Here is a 21,337-nt window from a genome sequence, read left to right on the forward strand (position 1 = left end):
AGGGACCACAGGACGGACGGGTTTACGAAGAGCATATAACAGAAAACAGGGCAAAAGACCTGATGGCAGGCCCAAAGTCCAGGACACAGGAATAACAAAATGCCAGGAATAGTAACAAAAGGGAACAGTCAAACAGAATGCTCCTAACACAGGATACGGCTTAAACAATAACTCACAAAGGACGGCCGGCGAGAACCCTTACTTAATATCCTCACTAACGGTACACAGATGTACACAATAACGGAGAGTGGCTGATGAGACGTCAGCCAGGGCACATTCAGGGGCGAACAAGGTGCAGGTGAGGGGCAGGTTGCAGGAACGTCCCGGTACAGGAGGTCCACGAGCAGCATGGGTCCTTACACAATGACAGCGTGCAGTCTTCTGTAATAGTTGTCTATGAGGCCCCGATTTCATGCAGGTGGCATAGCTGCCCATTCATCTTGGCAAAATGCCTCCAGGTCATGCAAAGTCTTTGGTTGTCTTGCATGAACCACACGTTTGAGATCTCCCAGAGTAGCTTGATGATATTAAGGTCAGCAGACTGTGATGGCCACTCCAGAACCTTCATCTCATTTCTTCTGTAACCACTGGAGGGTCAACTTGGCCTTGTGCTTCGGCTCATGGTCATGCTGGAAAGTCCAAGAGAGTCCCATGTGCAGCTTTGGTGCAGAAGAATGCCTATTGTCTGCCAGTATGCACTGATAACATGCTGCATTCATCTTGCCATCAATTTTCAAGATCAAATTTCCCTGCGCCTTTAGAGCTCACACCCCCCCAAAACATCAGTGAGCCACCACCATGCTTCACAGTGGGGATGGTATTCTGTTCACTATGGGCCTTGTTGACCCCTCTCCAAACATAGCGCTTATAGTTGTGACCATAAAGCTCTAGTTTGGTCTCGTCACTTCAAATTACAGCGTGCCAAAAGCTGTGAGGCGTGTCAAGTTGTTGTCGGGCATATTGTAACCAGGCTTTTTTGTGGCCTTGGTGCAGTAAAGGCTTCTTTCTGGCAACTCGACCATGCAGCTCATTTTTGTTCAAGTATTATCTTATTGTGATCCTTGAAACAACCACACTGTCTTTTTCCAGAGCAGCCTGTATTTCTCCTGAGGTTACCTGTGGGTATTTCTTTGTATCCTGAACAATTCTTCTTTCAGATTTGGCTGAAATCTTTCTTGGTCTACCTGACTTTGGCTTGGTATCAAGAGATCCCCAAATTTTTCACTTCTTAATAAGTGATTGAAAAGTACTGACTGGCATTTGCAAGGCTTTGGATATCTTTTTATACCCTTTTCCATCTTTCTAAAGTTCCATTACCTTGGTACGTAGGTCTTTTGACAGTTACTTTCTGCTCCCCATGGCTGAGTAACTAGCCTGCTCAGTGCATTCACGTGAGAGCTAACAAACATGACTATTAATACACAGACTGTAACAAGGCCAAGCATTCAAGGGTATGTCAACTTTTGATCAGGGCCATTTGGGTGATTTCTGTCATCATTATGATTTAAAAAGGAGCCAAAAAACTATGTGACAATAAATGGCTTCATATGATCACTATCCTTAAATAAAAGACAGTTTTTTTGCATGATCAGTCATATTTTCTAAATCAATGCCAGAATTTCACATTTCTGCCAGGGTATGAAAACTTATGAGAACAACTGTATATTGGTTTTGGTGCAACATATGCTGCCATCCAGACAACTTATTTTTGAGGGTAGGCCTTGCTTATTTCACCAGGACAATGCCAAATTACATTCTGCCTGTATTACAGCAGCATGGCTCTGTAGTGAGAGTCCAGGTGCTAAATTGGCCTGCCTGCAGTCTAGACCTGTCCCCCATTGAAAATTGGAAACAAAACATATGACAAAGGACACCCGAACAGTTGACCAGCTAAAATCCTATATCAAGCAATAATGGGAAATGATTTCACTTTCAAATCTATAGCGATTGGTTGCCTGAGCTCCCAAACGTTTACAGAGTATTGTTAATAGAAGTTATGCAACACAATGTTAAACAAGCCCCTGTCCCAACTTTTGTGAAATGTGTTGCCGACATCAAGTTCAAAACAAACATGTATTTTTCCAAAAACAATAAAAAAATTACATTTCAACATCTGAAATGTTGTCTTTGTCTTATTTTAAATTAAATACAAGGATCAGTTATTTGCACATCATTGCATTCTGTTTTTATTTGTATTTCACGCAGTGTCCCAACTTTTTTGGAAACTAGTTTTGTATTAACATAGTACCTTCACCAAACATTTTATTTAGTGAATTATTGCAAATTTGTTGACGAACATCACTTTGTCCTGACCAGATTTACATGTGCATTATAACACAGAGGGGGAGTAAGCCTACAAAACACAGTCCTTATTTGAAGTGCATCTCAAAATCCCTCATGGAAGAAATTAATGGAGGAATAATGCAAAGAGATGCATTCATGTTTTGTTTTTTCAAGGATTGTACTCTTTCAGTGATTAGGAGCCAAGCCAGGGGCTAGAACAACTCCATTATGTACGTTCTTTGAGGGAACGTAATTTACAGTCAGTAGCCATGCTAAAGACACTAAGCTGCTTGACTGAGAGTGAAAAAAGTAACTATACACGGCATAGGAGGACAAGGTGCCTGTTCCTGTCCAAACTAGGGCCGCATCAGTTACACAAACAAATGGCTTAACAATGTTCTGCTGAAATAGCAAACTTCGTTGATAACAATGTTTTCCCCTGAACGAATTTGACAAAGGCCATTGAATTTATATGTCGACTGGATTGTTTGAGGCTTGTTAACATGTCTTTGCTCCTGGAGAGCTGAGATATCTACAGAACAAGTGGGCTATGGATTATCCAGAGACCTCCAGATATGAACCGTGACAGTTAGGACTGTTGACAGATGTTATGTTTGTAGAAAGGGTAATTGGAGAGAGGAAAAGTGTTTCACTATTGTTGATAACAACATGTCATCTCATATTTAGTTTTCAACAATACCGAATCACTTTTTCTCTTATCTATCTAGCATGTTCTCAAGTGAGCCATAAAGTGGCGCCAAGCTGTGAGGCTTATCTTGATGACATGGTGAACAATAAATGTTCCTACGTGCAGTCCAGCCCTATCAGGCTACAGTAAAGCTGCACCACTGTGACAGGCAGCTGGGCCAAAGAGAAAGTAATGACAATAAAAAAAGCCATAGCTGCAGGCAAGTCAAGCCTTTCTGTGTTAGCGGCAGCTCATCAAAAGCCAAAATGTTTGCAGAATGTTTGTGTGCTTAAGGCCTCAACATCAGTTGCTACGGATCAGAGACGATGAAAGCATGAAAAATCACAAAAGGTTGATTGCAGACTTAACTGGAAGTCCATGTTCACAGAGTGAAAGTAGAAGACTTTGGCGGATGTGTACCTAGGCCCTAGGCGATCGTTTGCAATGCAGTTCAAATGAACCTGGACCAGTTGGCAGCCAGGAGGTGGACAGCTGTTCTATGGTTAGATTAGGGATGTAATGACCCAAAGGGAGGTCTGCCAAGGGAAACACTGCCACGACGCCCCAGTGCTTGTGACATCATTGTGACAGATCTTCAGTTATAATTCCAGATAGAGCCAACTGGCAATTATTCTACAAATTGCATATGTGGTAATAGATTTACACGAGGTCAACTATGCAAATACATTGGTAATTTACTGTAAATACAAGCGTGGCCTATATTGGCGGTCAGGAATGAAGAAGCCTCTGCTTTCCAGAAGTAATATCAGGATAGCACTGATGTCTGCCAGACAACACCTAGGTAAAGACTAAAATTACGGGAACATTGTGTTCTAGACAGATTTCTGATCCCAAACTGGGCTTGACACTGGACACAGTCTTCGGAGACCAGTGCTGGTTAAATTCCTGTGAAGGTGTCCTGTTTCTCCAGAATGCTATCACAGGTCAGAAGACAGGAAATTTAAAAGGCTTTTCCCACAGCACTATTAATTGCTTATATGAAGTAGGTTTATTTGCAAAGGACTTTTCAGAGAACCCTCTTGCCTTAACAGGGAGCAAAAGAATTGGGGAAATTATTTTCCTTTGAATTAAAATGCCTCTTTCTCTTTTCCATTATGCAACCGTAGCTGGAGCTAAATTCAGGCCAGGGGATAAATAGAAATGTCAGCTATCATTCCTCTCCTTGGAGAAATAAATAAATCCTCATTCAGATGAATTAGATTCCTCTCATAACCCCCCGCCGTTGCTGTGGAATCGGCCCTGCTGAACAAACCTGGAGAGAAATGACTGAAAAAGGCACCTTCGTTACCAGGCAACCTCATTATAACTAGAATGTACTTCAGCTACCACCTCTCCTCCATCAATGTTCTACGTAACTCTAGGGCTAGAAAGCATGCAGGCAACATTATTGCAATCCCTGACCATCCTGGTCACCCAGTGTTCCCCCCAAATATTATTTTCTGTCAGACAGGCAGCACAGGACAAGAAGGGCCAGTGTTAAATGTAAATCACTGTAAATGAATATGAAGGATATACTATCACTGCTCATATTCCATCATCTTACAGTATATGGTCCTTTGCATATACATGTGTATCAACTTGACATGCATTTTGCGTATGCTGTCCTTATATGCTGTCAGCCTTAAGCAGCCACATTAAACTAAGTCAGTAAAGAGGATTTTTATTCTGATTTCATCAGACCATGGATGTCACCCAAACACTGATAGCTCATTTCAGAGGTTAAGGGACTACAGGGTAAACACCTCAATACCAATGAACTGCATACATATCATTGTATTTGTGGATCAAAGATCAAAAGGTATTTTCAAAAAGAATTGATCGTTATTTCACATGACTGAAGACAAAACTATGCAGTTTATACCCTTAAGGGTATTTTTTATTCAGCATGTAGTGTGGTCAAATAAATAGATAGTAGTCATTATCTTGTTCCCTATGTTCAATCAAAAGGTATTTATTGGTATTTTGACAAATGTGTTATTTTTTGCTATATCTTTGCATCTACTCACAATGCATTATTTCCCATGTCAGGACCCACTGCAAAGTCAATAAAATGTCAATCAAAGGTGAGACTACTGTACCTGTATGCAGGCTAGCATGTTTTGGGAGGATTTGAGCAGTGGCCATGGCTTAGCCCAAATTCAGCATTCTGGCTATGGTAACAGTTCTTTCTTTCCTTCCTGGCCATGTGATTTGCATGGTTGATCAGAATCAGTGCCGGCTCTAGCTCTACGGGGGCCTTAAGGAAAGTTATATTTGGGGTCCTGTCTCCCCTATTGGTCAGGGGCTCCCTAGCAATCGGATGCCCTCTAGCGATCGAGGGCTTTAAGCGACTGCTTATGTTGCTTTCGCCTGGAGCTGGCCCTGATCAGAATGTATATGAATATTGACTGAATGCCCAGTTGCTTGTGAAACAATGAGACGATTTCCCCTTGTGGTGGTTGTTTTCAGCCACTCATGTTCGCTGTCATAGGCTTTGTTGAATGTAGTAGACTAACAGTGAAATGCTTACGTACATTTACAGGCTTTTTTCATGAAATGGCATTGCAACATGCTTTTGAGCTGCCACTCACGAGTGTGATACTAAATGAAAACATTTAATATAATATAATTAATAATTTGTTATGCTACCTACAGTTCCAGACCCTGTATCCTGTACATAGGTATTCAGACCCTTTATTCAGTACTTTGGTGTTGATCACAGCTTCAGGTCTTGGGCATGCATCTACAAGTTTTGTATTTTGGAAATTTCTCCCATTCTTCCTTTTAGTTCCATTCAAGTTCTATCAAATTAGAAGGTGAGAGTCTGTAAACTGTGATCTTCAGGTCTCCCCAAAGATGTTAACTGGGTACAAGGCCAGGCTTTGGCTGGGTCAATGGAGGACATTCTCAGACTTGTCCCAAAGCCATTCCAGCTTTGATTTGGCTGTGTGTTTTGGATCGTTGTTGTGCTGAAAGATTCTCCCATCTCTGCAGATAAACTTGGAAGGTCTATTAGAGTGGCCATTGGGTTAGAGTTCTGCATTGGGTCGGTTCCCCACAGTCACTCAGCGGGTGTAAAAAAAACATAAATCCAACCCGTGGATCGGCTCCCAATTCAGAATGACTGTTTTGTGTGTCTGAAATGTTTCATGTAAAAACAAAACATTAGTTTATGTTTATCGTTATTATTTGTTGCTTTCCTCCCAAATTATTGATTATGGGGATTATGTATGATTATGTATGTATATAAGCGATCTTTGGATAACTAAATTTTTACTTAAGTAAATGCATTGTGTAGCAGACAAGTGTTCAGTACAGCCTGCACTCAAAAAACCTGTTCTTCTGAGTGTACCAAAAGCACATGCAGAGTCAGAGAAGAAAGCCTTTCAGACCCATATTCATGGAACAAGATGCAGAAGGACCTGAAATTAGAGAAACTCGCTTCTTTAACTGTATTTAAAGACAGATTGCCATCAGTGCTGGAAAATTTACTTGGCTGTAAATGCACTGACTGTTATTTTTTATATAGTATATTTTAAACTGTTTCCATCCTTGCAGGGAAATCATTTAGTAAATTAATTTAGATTTATTTTTATGATATACTATGTGCGCGTGTGTAATGTGCTGTCATTTTGGCCAGGTCTTTCTTGCAAAAGAGATTTATCTCAGTAACACTAACCTGGTTAAATAAAGGTTAAATATAAAAATATTGAAATACCAATTTCAGTGAGAAGTGAGATAGATAATCAGCTATGACCCAAGCAACAGCTGTCCCCTTTTTATGTATAAAAATACATAATCAATTGCTTATTAGCCAAACTAGCAATGCTACTTTTCTAGCAAACGTTTTAGCTCTTGCAAAAATGTTTAGCAAACATAACTAGAATAGAAGATATCAAAAGTTATCATGAGTAAATGAACAAACCAGTGTGCACAGGGTCTGCGCTAGTGAAATCCCTGCTTTGGGATTATTTTGGGGGGTTTGTGGATAAGAGTGACAATCTGATTGATCATCTATGGACAGCAAACAAAAAGTATAAGCAGGTATGTGTGTGGTATTTGATTGCAGTAGCATACTGTACATAGCGTTGTTAACTTAAATGGTTCAAAGAAGCAGAACCCAAATTCAAATTAATGCAGGAGATTGAAGTTAAGAATATGACAGATTAATTATATCTGGTGGCATGTTTTTTTGCAGGTAACAGTTTGGCTTTCAGAACTAAATCTAGGCAGGTGGGTAGGGTTGCACATAAATATCTGTATTTATTTCGATGATTCTCAGAATAAATATAGCCAACATGGTTTAGGTGCTGCTCCAAAAAACGAACGCATGCAGGAATCTATATTGGGTTTTTGGTCACTTACCTGTTATGTAGTTTGGCCAGAAATCAAGCACTAGGCCAGCTAAGTGTTGGTTGTTCCATATTTCTTTTCTTTCACTGTGATGGAACCGACTGTACCCCTGGGAACTTTCAATGCTTCAGTACATTTTTCATAACCTTCCTCAGATGTATTGTGGGATCTTAAATAGGTGAACAGTGGACTCAAATGAAGTTGTAGAGAAAACAATATTTGCTTTGTGATTATTGTTACACGTGCAGAGTAAATGAACAAAAGGTTTTTAATTAAAAAACATCCAGGATACAACCAGACTCAATGCAAACAAACACAAAACACAGATGTAACATGGAACAATAACCAACAAACAGACAGGGAACAGGGAAGACTAAATAAGGAGGTGATGAGGGGAAAACAGAGATGGGGAGACAAAACTAGACACAGGTGAAACCACAGAAGCTGGTCCCTTGTTGTAATAGCGCAAAGACTTATAGTGTATTCAATTTGCTCTTGTCTTAACCTTGTATTGTTGAACCTAGTTTACATTAACGGGACCAGTGTATTGCATTCTACAGTAATAACATAAACAATTATTGTACAGGAATAGCATTAAAATTATTATTGAGAAAAAGTTAATGAATAGAATGACAGTAAAGCAGTTATGCAATTTATTTGGTGGAGCCGCTGAAATTAGTTCTTTAATATTTTTATGTATCCATACCAGAATGAGTCCCTTGTCCAATAGTGCTGTGTCTTGGGATATAGCTTTCCTTTGTCTTGACCTTGTGTTGTTGAAGCAGTATTTTACTTCCTGCTTCGTTCCAATGGGTACACTTGAATTGGCCAGCCAGTCCACCCATTATGCTGCCGTCAGGTCAGAAGGCCTTTAATGGTAATGCCTGTTTTATACATTTTTTATGGGAAATTCTGTGAGCTATCAAGGACAAAATACACTGACAATAATCAGAAGACTTCCCCCACAGTGTCTGACGAACCCAATGTCCCTCCACGTCATAATGCAGATGATTATGTCAAACAATCAATGTGTTTGGTTTAGCAGAAGTAGGCTGATCTGATTGGACCGCATACCCTAAGCCTTTAAGAGGCATGACAGAAAACGGCCAAACCAAACTTGACACGGACGCTAAGCCATTATGGAAAATAGTTCCAGTCTGAGGTGACCACTTTAATGATCTTGGAGATGGCGAGGGGAACGGAAGGCTAAGTGATGCTTGTGTAACATCCACTCTGTGGGAATTATGAATGCCCTGTAGCCTATGGACCTTATGGTAATCTCTCATTTTTGGCTGGCTGCCACCAAGGAGTTAGGGGTTCACACAGAAGAATGCATTTAACAGAGATTTGATTGAATCAACAGTGTGGGACAGAATGTTGTACGTTATGGGCCCGTAACCATGGACGATCGTACGTCAAGTGACTTCTGAAGTTTGGAGCAAAGGCTGTTTTCAATGTTGGGCGGCTGGACCAGAACACATTTAGTCACTGCAGATACTGTAGTCTCTTTATAAGCCCTATTATAGAGATGTACTATAGTGCAAAAGCCAGAAAGCTTTATTTTCCTTTTAACATAATGCATTTTGCAGGAATAGCTCAAGCTTTCCCTGGCATCAGACTGTTTTCTTTCTGATTAAGCCTGACTGTTGTATTTCTATGCTCTATGGGAGTTTAATTAAAAAATTGAGCTGTCGCGAAACACTCAGCGATAGAGTGAAGAGGTAGTTTTGTTCCATCGCCTAGAAAGTATTGGCCTGTTTATCATCAAGCGTGTGTTCTGAATTCAAAAAGAGAACACAGTGTACGAGGGCAGTTCACCATTGATTTCACACGCTGGTACAGAATGGGGGAGAACGGGATGAATAAAAGAACAGCAGAGAACATGAGTCTCAGTAAGAGTGGTAGTTAATCTCAGGAAGTAGTGGTTGAGTCAAAGCTTTCCTTTCTAACAGGTAAAAGGCTTTTGCGATCAAGACTTCATGAGTAGGCGTGCAGTATTTGGTATTCATGTCACAGACATAGGACTTCAAAAATACAAATTTGGCGAAATGTAGCTCACTTGGTAAGAGCATGGCACTTTTAAGAGTAGCATTATAGATTGGATTCCCACGGTTGGCCAGGATGGAAACCATGCACTCACTACCATCAGATGCAGTGGATGGGAGCGTCTGCTAAATGACTCATATGTATGTCCATGTTTTGGTGTATTTTGAAGAGTTGAATGACATGTTAGCGGTTGAGCGTATGAACGTGTCTCTCTGGGTATCTCTGTGATCCGCTGAGGGTAGAGCATCTAATCCCCTTAGAGAGCAGGGTCAGGGGATAGCACCGTTTTCCCTTTCCGCCAGGGACACGCCACGACACATTTCCCACGCTTCGAGTGTAACATGCTGTTGCTTCTCTCTCTTACTCTCTCGTTTGCAAATGCTCTCTTTACCCTCCGTCTCGAGTTGAGGTTAGATGTAACCAAATGGAATCAACATTAAACCTCAACAGTATTTCAACACATGACTGCTCCTCCCTCCTCCCCTCTCATCATATTGTTCTCACAATTTACTATAACATTATGCATATCAGTGTATTAACATGTTATGGATATATTTTTGTTGTGTGTGTGAGTGTGTTTGTGTGTGTCGGGGGGGGGGGGGGGGGGGGGGAGGGGGGTTTGAGGGATGCGTGGTCAGTGGTGAGAGATAGGGCTATGACGAGACAGAGGTACCGTCAGGATGGGGAGATGACGATACTGATGGCTCAGTCAATAGCTCTGGAATGTGTGTCGGGTTAACTGGATGTCCGCAGTTTATGGGCTGCAGGGAAATCTGGCCTTTCTCTGACCGGACGGCTGCACTAAGGGAGAGCAACTGCCCTGTAAGTATATTGACAGTTCAAGCAAGGCCACAGAGGAAGAAGACAACTGCAGTTAAAGGATGTTTGAATACAATCTCTAGACCAGGCTTAGCCATTTACTGTCTCTAAAGGTTACAGTACTTCTGAAGAAACCATATATGTCCTTGGAAGTAAGAAGTAAAAATGACTTCATATGTTTATTCTATTCACTTGTGCTCCCAGGTATAACTAACATTCCCCACTCCTTTGGTGTGACATACTGTACGTTGTCAAAGTCCATGTCTGTTCAGTGTATATACTCTCCTCTCTCTGAAGTGTGCAATCTGTCATATATTGGACTGGAGTGTAGTAGGCGTGGGCTTTTGTTTTCGTTGGCTAGACATCATTCCCCTCAGTCCAATCAGGAGTGTTTGTACTAATGGAGGAGGGAAGACGGAAATGGAATATGGCTTCACTTTTATTTAGAAGCCAATTATGCCCACTGGTGGTGAACTCACCTAACTACCCCATAAGTCTGCACACCCAATAAACTGGTGGGAGCACGAGTGGCCACCACTGCTCTTCCGCTGCAAGAAGTTATGCTATGCCAGTTTATCTCCACTAGGTGGCAGTGCTCAACGGTGAATGTTCTCCCAGTGGGCAGCCTCATTCAGACCAAAGGTCTCTATGGATCAATGGCATTCAAAGACTGTAGAAGAAAATGATGACGAGGAGGAAGATGATGAAGTGGGTTTTGCATAATAATACATACATTATTCTACCCTGGTTTTTGAGCATGGCTTCTTTATGGTTTGGTCATTATTCCTGAAGTTTTTCCTGGAGTTGTTTCTGCATTCAAAGACAATAGTGATTGACGTTATTAGGTTTTTGGCTAATCATAAAATCTGATATTACCAGTTACACATCCAACACAATTCACTATTATGGTTCGGATTCAGAATGAGGAAGGGGTAGTTTTATAATATATCAATCAAGAGGTTAATAAGCTACAGCTGAAGGTAGGAACTATCCTGGAATATTAGGTACTGCCTAGGATTTTCAACTTCATGCAAGGAATAGGAGGAATAAAAAAGTATCTTGCAGCAAGAGCACGCCTTTAATCAAGTTAGAATGCATGCATCCAAGTAATTCAACATAGTAATATTGGACAAATAGCGAACCTGCATTTTTTCCACATTGAATGAACACTGGATGGGGATTCCACATACCATGTGCTCAGAGACTGTACGGAACATCCTGGTCCATCAGCGACCTCACCCGGGGGTTACTGATCAGTATACTCCTAACTGATATGGGCCAGGTTCACTGAATGCTGTGTGTCTCTATCTATTTAAGGATTGGGCTCATCTTGTGACTAGCTCTTTGAAGCAGACTCTTTGGGAGAGAATGTTGCTATATGCCATGAGCAACTCTCAGGACAAAGGAACTACTGCTGCACTTTACATAAAGGAATAATTTTCCCAATTTGTACTGTAAATATTTAAGCGCAAGCAGCTTTTAGCGGGCATCAGCACAGAAATACAAGCAAGGTGAAAATGTTATGTCAATAGGACACATATCTAAATCATGTCCAGTGGCAAACAATATGGCTTGCATAGTTTTCCCTATTTACAAGTATATCCATGTGGAAAAATGGAAATATAATACATATACAAACTAATCTCCCAACCCTGACCATTTGTATAAAATGCAACCACACTTAAGATCAGTCATTTGATAGAAGTAGTGTTTGAAGCGTTTTTCACACATTCAGAATAGTAGAAAACCATTACATAATGGGTCCCAATTGCAACTAGGCTCCTTGGGAGGATTTGTACCTATATACTCCTTTTCAAGATTTCGTATAAAACATGACTTTGCAAAGGCGAAAAACAATCCACAAATATATTTCATTAAACAAAAACCCCATCTAGCCCATCTATACCAACATAGACTCCATCAAGTACCAGGAGATTTAGGCCACAATGGGTCTGCCTCTGCCAGGAGGCTAAAACCAGGTCGTTGTTGGATTGTTCAGCAGGACAAGAGTCCAATGCGTTCCTCCAAAAATACACAAAAATGGTTCACTGACTTTAGGATCAAGCTTTTGCAATTACCATTACAGTCACTGACCTTTATCCCATTGACAACTTGTGGGGTGAGCTGATGTGTGAAGACCATGGACTCTGAAGGATCTGGTCTTAAATTCTTCTTTTGTTTTCTCAACTCATGATTCCTAGGAGATGTCTCAGAGAGCTTTCATCTCGTGCACAAAGTGCTAAATACAGGGATGCCAAATATTCCGTCATGCATGTTTTAAAATAAACTGTTATCTTGATGACTATTGCTTCTTTTCATTTTTAATTCAATTTGATGATAGATTTATCTATCGAAAGATCAAGCTGATAAACAACAATTATATTTTGTTTCACAACCTATTTGTTCATATTTATCTAGTGTGCCAATAATCATACAGGGCACACCGATCAGCCATAACATTATAACCACTGACAGGTGAAGTGAATAACACTGATAGTCTTGTTATCATGGCACCAGTCAGTGGGTGGGATATATTAGGCAGCAAGTGAACATTCTGTCCTTAAAGTTGATGTATTAGAAGCAGGAAAAATCACATGGATGGCAGGGAGTGTGCATTGCTTACATGGAAGCATGGCTGCTAATGTCTTGGTGCCAGATACCACAGCACATCTCCAGAGGTCTAGTGGAGTCTACGCCTCGACGGGTCAGGGCTGTTTTGGTGGCAAAAGGGGCACCTACACAATATTAGGCAGGTGGTCATGATGTTATTGGCTGATCGGTATACACTCACCTAAAGGATTATTAGGAACACCATACTAATACTGTGTTTGACCCCCTTTCGCCTTCAGAACTGCCTTAATTCTACATGGCATTGATTCAACAAGGTGCTGAAAGCATTCTTTAGAAATGTTGGCCCATATTGATAGGAGAGCATCTTGCAGTGATGGAGATTTGTGGGATGCACATCCAGGGCATGAAGCTCCCGTTCCACCACATCCCAAAGATGCTCTATTGGGTTGAGATCTGGTGACTGTGGGGGCCATTTCAGTACAGTGAACTCATTGTCATGTTCAAGAAACCAATTTGAAATGATTCAAGCTTTGTGACATGGTGCATTATCCTGCTGGAAGTTGCCATCAGAGGATGGGTACATGGTGGTCATAAAGGGATGGACATGGTCAGAAACAATGCTCAGGTAGGCCGTGGAATTTAAACGATGCCCAATTGGCTCTAAGGGGCCTAAAGTGTGCCAAGAAAACATCCCCCACACTATTACACCACCACCAGCAGCCTGCACAGTGGTAATAAGGCATGATGGATCCATGTCCTCATTCTGTTTACGCCAAATTCTGACTCTACCATCTGAATGTCTCAACAGAAATCGAGACTCATCAGACCAGGCAACATTCTTCCAGTCTTCAACTGTCCAATTTTGGTGAGCTTGTGCAAATTGTAGCCTATTTTCCTATTTGTAGTGAAGATGAGTGGTACCCGGTGGGGTCTTCTGTTGATGTAGCCCATCCGCCTCAAGGTTGTGCGTGTTGTGGCTTCACAAATGCTTTGCTGCATACCTCGGTTGTAACGAGTGGTTATTTCAGTCAAAGTTGCTCTTCTATCTGCTTGAATCAGTCGGCCCATTCTCCTCTGACCTCTAGCATCAACAAGGCATTTTCGCCCACAGGACTGCCGCATACTGGATGTTTTTCCCTTTTCACACTATTCTTTGTAAACCCTGGTTGTGCGTGAAAATCCCAGTAACTGAGCAGATTGTGAAATACTCAGACCGGCCCGTCTGGCACCAACAACCATGCCACGCTCAAAATTGCTCAAATCACCTTTCTTTCCCATTCTGACATTCAGTTTGGAGTTCAGGAGATTGTCTTGACCAGGACCACACCCCTAAATGCATTGAAGCAACTGCCATGTGATCGGTTGATTAGATAATTACATTAATGAGAAATTGAACAGGTGTTCCTAATAATCCTTTAGGTGAGTGTATATACATATATGAAAAGGAGAGCACTGAAGGTAAGCTTACAGCTGACTGCGTTATTTGTCTTTGTGTGTGTACCCAATGACGTTGAAGAAGAAGCCAGAGTCTGAGCCTGGTAAGACAAGCCCCTTGAGGGAAGGCAGAGCAAGATAATCCGAAAGTGCATGGATTTTCTGTTTGACTCCTGTTTTGTTTGTTCTTTAATAAAACACTGAATGTATTGTCAGCAATGCCACAGATGCCAGCATAACACCGCACAGTGGCTGCCTGGTGCTTGTACCCCTCATCGAGGTACTTTCTGAGAGGCTCGGCGTGTTCATCGCAGGCCCTCTGCGCTGGTGAATCCTCTTTGAGGGCAAAGTATATACATTTAATCAATAATGTTGGGTAAGTGAAGGGGTCTGAATTACTTTCAGAGTGTGTATGTGCGCGTGTGTGTGTGTGTTAGATCTACCTGCTCCAGAATGACTTATGACACCTTGAGAAGTATATGGTCAAAATCAGTTGATCAACTTTTGTCTCAGGTTAGTCGTAGGTCCTAGACAATACTTGCAGTAACTGTGAATCTAAATAAGAGTGTCTGCTAATGGACTAAAGTGTACTGTGTAGGCTACCAACATAGGCACACTGCACCTACTTTTCTGGTCACCATGTCATTTCTTTGTGTTCGTGACACTAGATTGTCCTCAACATTATCTAAGTAAAGTCAATTGGTTTTACAACATCACAGCAGGAGTGGGACACTTGTGGATATGTTAGATGGTTGACGTAGTTGTCACAATGCTAGCTTGATTTATGTCCTTTATTTCCAAAGGTCGATGACTTGAGCAAACACAAATGACTAACAAGGCTTTATGATACTTTATTACGTAGATACACACACACTATCGGCCTTATTCATTCTATTTCCAAGAACTAGCTTCCGGTTCACATCATGTGAAACAAAAGCTAATGGTCCACAAAGCATGGGCAATGAAAAATGATACAAAAGCATTGTTCGATTGATACAGGAACATTAGAGTTCTTGGTCGTTTTGGAAGACAGCCCAAAACAGTTGCCTTGGTGACCCAATCAGTGAGGTGTGATACCTGCTAGTTCATCTGGCTGCGGAGTGGGCTTAATGAAAATAATCACAAGCAGATAGTCATCATAGCAATGATAGAGTGTGAGCAAACACGTTCTGTCATCATCCGGGGACAGGAAGCATTGTAATTACAACATGAAAGTTGTATTTCATAGCTGATATCCTATCACATTAAGATGGATGTTGCCTAATTTTTCTTCTCCTTAGTATCCAAGATGAATATATTCATGATTTTGAATGCAGTGAGACTTCCTTTGTTTTGCTAGTGTTGTACAGTACTACACAGTCAAAATCATGTATCTGTACTTTTCAGTTACCTAATCAATATTGGCTGTGTGAATATTTTCACAGCACTTACTTATACCAACCTCATACCAACTCAATAATTCCATATGAAAGGGTTATAATTCATGTTGAAAGTAAGACTGAGAAACTGTGTCAATATTCAAATATATATATTTTTAATAAATATATTATGATTTATGGAATGTATAAAATGACAACAGAATCAGACAAAAGTAACAATTAGACCACAGTAGAAATATATTGCACAGTTTGTTTTCTCTCCTTTGAGTGTTGTCAAACACAATATTTGACACAAAAAGATAACAGGACAAGGTAGAAAACAATAAATAGAATAAATAATAATATGCATGACAAAACAGGCCTAGCTATGAACACAGTGTTAGATATCAATGCAGTAGACAGGGACACTAACAGTGTGTCTTCAGATTGTTGAATTCCAAGTCATTGTCAATGCATCCTTTACACGCTTTATTCAGCACTCTCAGTGGCCCTGTTCATTCACAAATGAGTGTCTACCTCATGTGTTTATTTTGCCAACACAGCTCTATTGCCATCACAGTCTGAGCGTCCATCCGTGACAGGGCGTCACTTGGGCTGTATCTTCTCTTTGCCTTTTCCTTGATCAGAGTTCAATGGTGATTCACACTCCCTGGCTTTCAAAGCAGCTGGCACCAGAACCCGTCCCCCTCCCATGTCTCTTCACGACGAGACATCCGCCGCTCAACGCTCAACAGCAATGCGTTCCTTTGCTGTTAAAACTCCTGATGACCACACTTGGCCCTCGCTGTTTCACGCCTTCTTTGTGGTGGACGTGCACTTGGCGCGGAGCTGGCTGAGAAGGTCCTTGTAAGCCGGGGAACGGAGGAAGCGTGGGTAGCAGTCCTTCGCCATGAGAAGGTAGATCTTATGCTGGGCCATGTCAAAGCAGGATCTAGATGGATTGCTCAGGTTGGCCCTGGTGATGTCACGAGTCTCATGGTCAATGTTCACCTGCAGAGGGACAATGAAGCGCGGCTTGTTAGTCATCGCCTGTGGCCCGAATAGCAGTTGTAATTAATACTTTTGAACGAGGGCTATGGATAGGGGAGGGAGAGTGAAGCCAGTCTCTAGGGAAGCGTACCTCTCGTGGTGCGTCCGTGCAGATAAACTCATCGTAGATTTTCTGAGCTTTGGTGGGCAGCTTGGCAGCAGACTTAGTGCTCCTGAAGTCCTCACAGGCGAAGTAGAAGGCAATGTTCTCCTCACTAAACTCTGACATCAGGAAAGCAGTAAAGGTCATCAGTCCATCTGATGAAGAGAAAGAGAGATTGAGATTAATACTGGTACAGCGCAGTTACATGTATGCTTTCCTCAGACTGAGTATCAGTCTGATTAGCTAACATTTCATTCTTGTCATTGCCAAAGACTTTGTTGTACAGGGAGGGGAATTAGTCAAAGAGACTGATATTCAGGATAGACTATCCTAACATCTGCGTCCTTGAATTATCAACTGTGTGTCCTACACATGGTTACACATGTGTCTGTATCTTGTGGATTAGCCCCCAGCATAGTGCCAGCATGTGTTCTACCACAGCGGATTTGTGATGTGGTGATGATCAAAGCCTTTATTATTTTCACAATTAGCAAGCTCCTAGTAATACTCTATATACAAGCATCTGGGGCTAAAATGAACCAACTGTGAAGAACCTCAGTTAAGAACTGCCAAACTATGTGTATGTGAGAGAGATCTTTGGTGGAGTGAAGTATAGGGTGCAGTATAGGGTACAGTCTACTTACGTTTATTAGACAGAAGCTTTTCCAAAGACTCTTTCCACCTCATGCATTCTTCCAGACTAGGTGTAGTTTTGCCTATTTTGCAGCTTGCTAGACTCCAGTCAGGTTTTTGCAAGAAGCTGGCCAGCCTGGCTTTCAGGTCTTTTGCTCTAGGGAGAGAAAATAAAATAACAGGAAAGATAAATACTCTCCTTCAACTGAGTTCTTGTTCAGTAAAATATATTTTCTACAAACTAATCACAAAACCATCCAGACCAATCTCTGCGCTGCAAAATGCATAAACCAGCACCACAGTTTAACCATTACAGATTCTACAAAACCCAATAATAAGCTTTAATCCTTTAATCAAAATGAAAGGATTTGAAGAGATCTACCTTTTGAGGCAGGTGGTAGGCAGGGTTGCTATTCCGTTGCACATACTAGTTGAGGATTGGTGAAAGCAGCAGGCAGACCGTTAGATGTGCTGATAAGTAAATCCCGTAAGCTGAGACGAGCAGTTGGACTGAGATCAGCAGGGTGTGTCTACTGTGAGGGAGCAGAGGGCTTTTATCCTCCAGCCTGCGATTCGTCATCGGTCTGCCCAGCCAATGACACGGCCCGAGGACTGTGTGTGTGTCTGTGAATGTGGGTGTATGTGTGTGTGATACACAGAGATAAAGACAGAATGATTGGAAAAGAGGAAGAGGAATAGGGATGGAGGGAGAGAGGGAGGAAGGTTAGAGAGGGGGAGAGAGAGGGAGGGGAAACCTGGGAAATTACTGTTACCTTAAGATAAAAGCTTCTGATATTTTTTCACATGTTCTTTTCAATGTCCCTGAAATCCAATCCTTTGTGCGATTTGTGGTCTTTCTACATCCTGAATACGTTTGTTTTTATTATGTTTGGCTTTAGAAGCCCCTTTTAACCCTTTTTTATGCTTCATTAAATATCCTTTTGAAGAACCTTTGTGCGGTCCTTTCTTTGAGGAACCATTAAATGGAATTTAATGGTTATACTATCTGAAATACTATTTCACTATTTTCCTTGAATAACTTATTGGGTTTCCCCCACAACTTCAACGTACAGTATCATAATGTCAACTGTCACAATTATTGACCACTAGTTATAAATGTACCATTGTCGAGCCCGAAATGGGCCCTGAAATGCATGTACTATGTCAGGTATTTGCCGGTTTGTGCCTTATGTATTGAAAGTGATTCTATTTACAGACTATGCACATACAAACAACATATTACACTTCCAGCCCAAACTGCGAGGTGTTAAAAAACGTATCCTCTTTGTTATGGTCCAGTGTACTATTTCAGACTTTTACCGTAATTTCCCACTTTCTCTGGTAATAAATTCTTACTATGCACTTCTGATATATAGGCCCATGACAGGGGAGAATGAGACAACATGTAATCCAAACCCACCTGAGTACCTCTCAGGAAGTATGCTTGTATGGAACTATTTTGTAAATCACAATTACATTCAGTATGAACACATCTCCAGTGCTATTGTTCCTAAATGACTTGCTATTACATTGCTCCTTAACATTTAGCTGTTATGTTGGTCCTTAACCAAATCGATTTAAAATGAAAAATGCCTTATTACAAAAAAAATGATGGTTAACGGTTAAGGTTAGGTTCCAGGTAAGGTTATGCATAATGGTACTGAGGTTAGGGTTAGGATGACGGTTAAGGGTAAGTTTATAGAGACAGAAAAACAACTGTCTAAACAACACAATTCCCCCCAAAAATGTGTTGCCTCTTGATGGAATTGACCTTGCAACCATCTAACTGAATGTTGGTTGCGGAAATAACCATCCACAATCCTCAACCAAAACGCAAACAGCAACGCTATTTAACTATGAATACATTCATAACCGTCCCTACCGGCTGGGTTTCGACGGTAAACAGCACTGCTCATATGTTGACCCGGAACATAATCATTAAGGACCAATAGCAGCACTGTGACATGTTGTAATAATGCTGCTTATATGTTCGTACTGAATGTAAATCAGTTTTTTCCAAATAGTTGCATATGCACATAATTCCTGTTTCACAACATTTAATGAGCAGAAAGTATTTTTGGTGCATTCAAATACACCAAAAAATACTGCATTTTTATTGGAAAAGCTGCATCCTCCATAAAGCAGTTGATCAAAAAGAACAATATTATTCTACACATAGGCTAATGTCATACTGTATGCTTTGGGTTATGATTAGGTAAACATGTTCCTCTATTGATTAAATTGTCCAAGTCATTTGGGGTATTTAATAAATTAGGATGGAAGTCTGATGTACAAATTAAGCCACATCGTACTATTATCTGAATTGAAGTAGAATGTTGTGGGTTTAGAAACATACCTAACCCATGAAGTGACATTCAACTTTGGGTAATCTAATTGTTACATTGCTGATTACAATTTTAGACAGGTAAACAGTAACTATGTCAGGTCACATTTAGAAAGTAAGGGCTTTACCGATGTAAAGCCTTACCGATTCACCTTAGTGCCTACAAACTGAAGGTTGCAGAGGACATTAAACTAAACAGCCCTGTTATAACTGCCACCTGTTGGATGCCAGCTCAACAAGGAAGATTTCTTTTCTGTTTTAAAATAGTGCTCACTGTTTAGACACATGACATGATAGCGGAGATAAGACATAACAATACCACATCCCACAACTGTAGGAAATACCCCTAAACAGAGATGATCTCATACTGTATACAAAACGTCAATGGCCTTTTTCAAGAAAAGGAAATGTAGTTTGATTTTAAAATAATGTTTAACTCATCATCAGAACATTGAATTACACATACAGTATATAGCTCCCTGTTGTAAATATATATAATTTTATCTATTTAAACTTCATTTAAACAGGGCAATCAATCTGAGACCAAGGTCTCTTTCACAGTTGTCCCCTGTATTACATAAATAATATGCAGTATGTATACTATCTATAAACAAAAAGAAGAAAGAAAATACATGATACAAATACATCAATAGAAAGCATACACATTGAGAAAAGCAAGTTCACAGTGAAAGGTTTTTGTATCTGACATTTGATCCTTCTCATAGGCACCAATGGTTACACCACCAATCTAAGATCTACAGTCCATGAGATCTACAGTTCATGTGAAATTTGAAAGCTGAAAATCTTCTGTCCAAGAGATCTACAGTTTAAGTGAAAATGTGTTGACTCTTGTGCAAGAAAGGGAGCAGACGTATACAGTTCTGTCTCATAAGCATAAAAATGAAATTTAGAGAATATGAAGGAAAGGGGAAATGACTGGAAATGATGTTTGGGAGAGGCAATAACCTTTCCGTTTATACAATATCAACAGCCCATTCCAGAAAATGTTTTAGCAGTGTCCCTAATTCTAAATAGATGACCAGAATCAGGAACCAGTTAAGGTAAATAATATCAAATCTACTTTTGATATTAATAAATACAGATCCAAGGCACTCAATTCTGTCAGTGTGAATTTAACATATGAAATAGTTTGACACATTTTTCATAGATCATTTTGTATTTTGACGTGGAGACCTATGTTGCTTTCCTGAAAAATGTGTAGAAAATTATTTGATCATGCCTTTAGCAATATTGTGCATAAAAGGAGATTCTTCTTTTATGATTATTTACTGCTTTGGCTATTTTGTGTCCAACTGATGTGAAAAAATATTCATGTTAATTTTATTTGTATGGTCATATAGAGCCATATAGATGACATACCTATTGGAGATGTGTGTCTACCGGCAATGGTCAGACTTGTGGTCTGGCAGTCAACTAGCTACATAATACGTCTGATCCACAGGGTCAATACCTTAAAATAAACACCTGATTGGATTCTGATTAACCACACATCCCGCTTGGATGTATTTAGGATGCATTTGTTTGTATCCATGAACCTTTGCATGAAGACAAGACAATATTTGATCACAAAGGAATTATGCTATGCATCGAGTAGGTCTGATGGATTTTTCTTTTTGTGAAGGCTTTTAGAACTC

The 21,337-nt window shown here is 40.6% G+C and overlaps 1 protein-coding gene across 1 annotated transcript; it reads right to left on the reverse strand.

The window, feature by feature from the left end:
• Positions 1 to 15,705: 15,705 nt before the first annotated feature.
• rgs16 (regulator of G protein signaling 16) lies at positions 15,706 to 17,855 on the reverse strand. Its single transcript, XM_010872293.3, has 4 exons — positions 17,721 to 17,855; positions 17,350 to 17,495; positions 16,694 to 16,860; positions 15,706 to 16,563 (listed from the first exon to the last, which is right to left on the reverse strand). The coding sequence occupies exons 1-4, from the start codon at positions 17,762 to 17,764 to the stop codon at positions 16,363 to 16,365; spliced, it is 558 nt and encodes a 185-aa protein (XP_010870595.1). The 5' UTR covers positions 17,765 to 17,855; the 3' UTR covers positions 15,706 to 16,362.
• Positions 17,856 to 21,337: the final 3,482 nt, after the last annotated feature.

Source organism: Esox lucius, chromosome 8 (genome assembly GCF_011004845.1).
Source record: "Esox lucius isolate fEsoLuc1 chromosome 8, fEsoLuc1.pri, whole genome shotgun sequence".
Classification (NCBI taxonomy): domain Eukaryota; kingdom Metazoa; phylum Chordata; class Actinopteri; order Esociformes; family Esocidae; genus Esox; species Esox lucius.